A 6653-nucleotide genomic window follows, 5' to 3' on the forward strand; every position below is an offset into this window, starting at 1 on the left:
AACAAAAACTACTTACTGTTAAAAAAACTGGTTATTGAGAGTAAAATGTTTTGGTTGTGGATGCAGCTTATAATACAAGTCCCTTTACTCATTTAAATACCCAAAAGGTACTACTGAAGACTTCATGTAGAGTATCTCAAATAAATCAGTTTGGCAGAGAGTATTCCTCTCTAAGCTATAACAGGAGGGATTAAGTGTCTATGATATTGGCACAACATAACACCCATGTTTGATATGATCCATAGAGTGACTCACAGGTTGTTCAGTATCCCATCATCTTGCCTATCTGGACTTCCCACTTGCAATGTAAGTGAAATTAGGTGGTTACAGTTATAATCTGAAATTACAACAGCTATTTCCAATACTTTAAAATTTTTAATGTAAGAATTAATACTAAGTTGAATAGTAAACCACTGGTAAGCCCAATTCGCAATTCTATTTTGATTTCTGGCTGACCTCAACAGACTACAGTTATATGATGTAATAACTATAAACAACAGCTTGGAAGCAAACAGACACATCTTATAACAGTAAGCTACAAGGTTACAGAGCATTGTCAGTTTCAATTAATTGAAAACTTAGCAAAATTTAATGTTAGGAAGATGTGATTGCATTGTTTCACAATAGGAATCACCCCACTATGAATATTGAGAAAATATTGAATAACTCATTCAAAATGTTTGCAGCTTTTGTCAAAGTAAGAAAGTAATTATTTAAGAATAGTAACAGTAAAAACAAAAACAAACCATCAAATAAGTATGAAACAAATTTATTTATTTTTTACAATTTTCTTTTTACTGAATACATACTTGTTGATAAGAATATAAAGAATAAAGGTTTGAATAAAGAAAAAGACGACACTAGCAAGACAAATATATATAAAAGTGTTGCTACCTTCAAATTCCAAGAAATAAGCAGGTAGAAGCCATATGCCTTGCCCAAGAAACCAAAGTAGAATTAAAATTAATCCATGAAATACAGTCAGTTGCAGAGAAGGCAGAAGTAAGGGGAGGAGACAGAGATACCAGAGAAAATATTGGGATGTGCATACTTTGTTAAACATCACAAAAATTACAGTTAAAAGGAACCAGCAGAAGGGTAAGTCAGCAAAGTATACAAGTGTTATGGCTAAAATTAGAATGATCTGTGGTAGAAAAGTAATGAGGCCAATCAGTGTTGAGTGACTCAAATCTGCTGTAAGATACAGAAGGTAGAAAAACAGAGAAAAGTTATGCCGAGTATCTTTACGGCTTATGTGGTAGAGATATGCTTCCTGAATAAATGGCCAGTCATAAGCGAAGTAAAAGATACTGGTCAGTGAAGCTAAAGTTAAGATAGAAACTAAGGCAAATAAAATCTGATCAGAGTTGGGTAAAAGAAGATTTTTTATCTTTTGTAGCTTTTTGTTAGGTTTTGTAAATGATTCAGATGCAAGGTTTAAGTAAATAGATGGAGCATAAATGATTGGATATATTTTGGTGTGTATAGCAATTCCATACAACATAGCTGCAAAAAATAAATGTCTTTTAAGGCATGTTAGTAAGCTAAAGAGAACTAGGAAAGTTATGATAGATTCAGCATTACCCCGGGTACATATAGTTATAGAAAGTGGATTATACAACCAAAACATTGAACACAATGTAGACAGTCTTCTTGATTGATGTTTTAGCTGAACAATCTTGAAAATTGTAAAAGCAGTAAGTAAGTCAAATACTACAAAAACAAATTTTCCAAAATGAAATGAAAGTAAAATATTTGGTGTCAAAAAATATGCCAACAAAGGTGTATAGCGGTATGTGTGTCTCTTATAAGGACTCAATCCCTCCACAACATGCTTTGCGGCATCAGTAAACACACTGTAATCAATATCTGTATATTTGACATCGAAATATAAGTCTTGCCATATACCATAACCAATTAACACAAACCGAATCAAGCATCCAATGGCTAGATGCCATTTAATGTGTAATAAACTGGTTTTTGCTGCAGACACTTTGATGAAATTAAATAGGTATTGCATAATGGTCTTCATTTCATTTCTTGCTATATATTTAAATACAAAACTGGGTCTTCTTCTGCAGTTACATTTAGAGCTGAGTTCAAAATGAGGACTTTCTATATTTTCTCTCTCCCTTTCAAAAGAAACTTGTAGCATACCATTGCATCTCTAGGTATTGAAACCACAACAAATGTTTAAATATTTTCCTAAAATAAGATAAAAGAAGAATTACAATAACTCAAATTGAAAATGTGTCACAATAACCTTAAAATTTACTTATTATAACATCTAGGAATTTCCTCACAAGTTTTGATTGCTAATTCTTTAATAGTTGGAGGCTATCAACAATTTATATATCTTAGTATTATTAATGAGGCAAAATAATAATGTGGATACATTAAGTACAGAAAAAATATGTAAATCTTTTCAAGTTTGAGAATATACAGGTTTCATATTTTGCATTAAAAAAATATTATGTTAAAATCCAAAAATGAATAAGTATCACATGCCAACGTTTTGGAAATGATTTGTTGGAGTAACAATTATTTTCTTATAATAATGATGATTTCATCTTTCATAATTTATACTCTGTTTTAATTGGTTTAGTCTTTGATCATCTTCAGCTATTTTATTCCTACACATATGAACATTTCCCTATACTGGGTCTGAATTCAGAAAGATTAAGATTTCAACATCCCATGAAATTATAGCATACGCATTAAGATCAAGAAAACACTTGTTAATGTTGAGTTGAAAACCAGTCAAGGGATATATACCTATATATTAGAATAAAGTATTTGAAGGTAATTGGAGAAGACGAGGAGAATCAAAATGTAGTGTAATACATAAAAAAAATGAAAATGTGATTAATTTTGAAGAAAATTCAAGTCATCACAAAACTGACTGCTGTGTTATAATCTTTACTGATATGTTTGACAATCAAAACCACCACTACCATAACCATCATCATAATTTTCCTCTGCCTTATGGCTGCCCTTCATCACGACCAGTGTATGTGTACATTTTATCATGGCACCAGCACCAGAGAGGTTGCCATGTCTTTAAGACTAAAGGGTCCTTATGACCCTATACTGTCTCCACTTGTTTGCCATCATTTTAGATATTGTACAGGTGTGATTTATCAGTGTGTTTAGTTGAAAACTTTAGGAACACCTCTTATGTATATCAATGTGATTGTTTCATGCTGGTATAGGTTAAATGGAATGTTATAGTCCAACCCAGATCTTATTTGGAGTTATTGTCTTGGATAATTTGAGAGAACACATTTCATTCATATGTTTAAATTTTGGCATAGTTTCTACAGCTGCATGCCCTTTCTAACACCAACCACTTTATAGGAGGCATCAAATGTGCTTTATCACAGTACCAGCACAGTGCTAGACACATTGTCATCTCTTCTGCAAGACAGGACTAAAGAGTCCTCTCAATCCTACATTGTTTCTATTCATTCGCCAACTACCTTACAGAGTGTACAGTGTACATTATATCAGGGCATCAGTACTAGTGAGGTTATCTTGAATCTTGTAAGTTTTCATTGCTCTATATTGTTTCTGGAGCAATGTAATTAATAGTGTGTAAAAGAGATTGCAGGACATGAAAGGAAGCAGAATGATTAGGGTGTGCATGGAAAAAGGAAATAGGGGAGACAATATAGAAGCAATGAAAGAGACATTAAGAGCTGAAGATAACAGAGAGAGAGAGAGCAAGGGACAGATAGTTGTAAAAGGGACAGGTGTAGAGTGTTAGATGTCAATAATGAATGACCTGGAGAAAAGAAATTTGTTGTCAGTTGTATAGAAGAGTATAATGTTAGCTATTAAGATAGGGCACAAGTGGTAAGTAATAGAGAGGCCAATGGTTAGTGTTATGGCTATGAGGGAGTTAAAGATGGAGGAGGAAAAGTATTGAAATGATGTAATCTTACATTAATCAAATATCATTACCGGGAAATGACACTAATGGAAGCTACATGTTTGCTAGAAGAGAGAATGGGGTGCCTGTAATAGATATGAATAGATACATATGTGTGTGTAAGGGATATATGTATAGGGAGACAGTTAGTCATGCAAGCAGCCATAACTAAGAATTTCAAAGGTGTGAAATTGTATTGAATCAATCAGATGTCATTTGTTTGCCACCCAAAGCTTACCAGTCTATAGTGATGATAATTCTTTGTATCTAATAAAGGCACAATGCCAGAATTTTAAGATTTCATTAATTTCAGTACTTGATTGGTACTATGATGATGATCAATTATTGTTAGGGCCTTGGGGACTGCAATGGTACTTACTTTGATGAATAAAATTTCCATATTGTTGAAATATATTGTGATGAATTTCATGTTTCAAAATGTTGCTTACTTTTTACTCAGCCTGATACTATAGAAGAGTTAGACTAATATCAAAAAGTGAACTCAATGCTAGAAATTTAATAGATATAAATACACAAACCATATCAGATATAAGCTATAGCTTCAATATAATAAACTGAAAGCTAAGTGAATTGAAAAAAATCTACATAGGAAAATCAGAAAATTATTGACAGCAAACTGAAATCACTATCTCAAAGCAGATATAGACAGAATATACCTACATTGCACAAAAGGAAGGCATAGCCCGAGATATAATATAAAACTTCTTTAATAACAACATCTGAACTGGAAAAATATTTAGAAAAAAATAATGGAAGACTTATAAATGCAATGAAGAAACATAATAAAACAAAACCTCTTCTCTTTACAGAAGAAGCAATAAAATACAAAGCAGAAACTGACAAAACTGAAACAATAAATTCAGAAAAACAACAAAACAGATATAGTTAAAGAAACCAAAAAAATAACATGAAAAGAAATGCTGCTAAGCATTTTGTCCAACATTCTAATGATTCTGCCAGCTTGACACCTCAATAATAATTCTAATATAGGCACAAGGCCTGAAATTTTGAGGGATGTTGCTTAGTTGATTATATTGACTGGTTCTTTATTCTATTGAGTCTGGATGTAAAAAAAAAAAAAAGGCTTAGCTGGCCTTGGAAGGATTTGAACTCAAGAGTCAGAACAAATATATTGTATACTAGTTGAGTATCCAGTTGTTGAAAAAGAAAAAATTATGTATTTTCCAATTTAAAAAATATTTCTATTTATTTACTTTTTTGTTTTCTTTTTATCGAAAAGATGTCAGTACACCGGTGCGAAAAAATTTACCTCTTTTTTTTTTTTTTTTTTCAGCGAATTCCTGTTTACGTTGACAGAGATTCTGAATATATCAAAAACCATGTTTTCAAAATTTTCAATTTCCCCTCCCTACCCCAATTTTTTAAATTTTAACTATTTTTCGATTTTTTTTTCTATCTACATGGAAAAATATGGAGATTAAGAATATGGGGGAAAAATACTTAATTTCAAATTTTCTTTGAGGTACTCCAAAACTGATTCATACACCCCTCACTGTCACTCCAACCTGCTGTCTAAAAGTGAAAATGAATGGCTTGTGTGTTTGTGTGTGCACGTGCGAATGAGCAGAGAAAATACACCTAAATAGGTATTACATACTTATTATATAAGCTGGTTTTGCTTTTTCGCTTTAAAGGTAAACAGTCCTTATAGAAGCAAACATGATATTCAATAATATGTTTGTATTCTTCATTCAGAAAGAATAAGAACTTCATGGGACTTCGTTATGTGGATCCCCCACTCCCCACAAAAGTTTGTATATTCGGAATCTACATGATATAACACATATGCATATAAAATTTCATTACAAAATATCCATTTTTCTGAAAGTTATGATCATCCAAAGTCGGTGGGACAGAATTCTGTAGTTATGCCTGGATTTTAAGTGCATGGTGCCCACAAAATTGACAATTGCTCCAGAGAAGGGACGATAAGTTTTTTGTAAAACAGATACTCCACATCATTTCCAAGGGCACCATGTACAGAAATCTGAAACGTCTCCATCAAAATGGAGAAATACCAACCTGTTGGTGCTTCCTAACTCCGAATTCAGCCTATATATATGTATGGATGTATATGTGTTTGTCTGTGTTTGACAGCCCATCACCACTTCTAACTATTGTTGGTGTACATAATTTATAATGGAGAGATAGGTGTCCTCATCGTGTTTGTTGTTATCACAACGTTTCGGCTGATGTACTCTCCAGTCTTCATCATGTGTTTTGGTGGAATTTCGAACCCAACCCTTTATTTGACTAATGTTGCAGTGAATACATCCCCATAACTTAGCAGATCAGCAAAAAAAAAAAAAAAAAAAAAAAAAAAAAAGTACTAGGAACTCAAAAGTAGGCGCAGGAGTGTGGTAAGTAGCTTGTTTACCAGCCACATGGTTCCGGGTTCAGTCCCACTGCGTGACACCTTGGGCAAGTGTCTTCTACTATAGCCTCGGGCCGACCAAAGCCCTGTGAGTGGATTTGGTAGACGGAAACTGAAAGAAGCCCGTTGTATATATGTATATATATATGAGTGTATGTGTGTCTGTGTTTGTCACCCTAGCATTGCTTGACAACCGATGCTGGTGTGTTTATGTCCCCGTTACTTAGCAGTTTGGCAAAAGAAACCGATAGAATAAGTACTGGGCTTACAAAAGAATAAGTCCCGGGATCGAATTGCTCGATTAAA

The 6653-nt window shown here is 33.1% G+C and overlaps 1 protein-coding gene across 1 annotated transcript; it reads right to left on the reverse strand.

The window, feature by feature from the left end:
• Window positions 1-769: 769 nt before the first annotated feature.
• Window positions 770-6204, reverse strand: LOC115209484 (GPI mannosyltransferase 1). The gene is made up of 2 exons (XM_029777907.2): window positions 5571-6204; window positions 770-2205 (listed from the first exon to the last, which is right to left on the reverse strand). The coding sequence occupies exon 2, from the start codon at window positions 2153-2155 to the stop codon at window positions 770-772; it is 1386 nt and encodes a 461-aa protein (XP_029633767.1). The 5' UTR covers window positions 2156-2205; window positions 5571-6204.
• Window positions 6205-6653: the final 449 nt, after the last annotated feature.

The sequence above is a fragment of the Octopus sinensis genome, linkage group LG3 (genome assembly GCF_006345805.1).
Source record: "Octopus sinensis linkage group LG3, ASM634580v1, whole genome shotgun sequence".
NCBI lineage: Eukaryota > Metazoa > Mollusca > Cephalopoda > Octopoda > Octopodidae > Octopus > Octopus sinensis.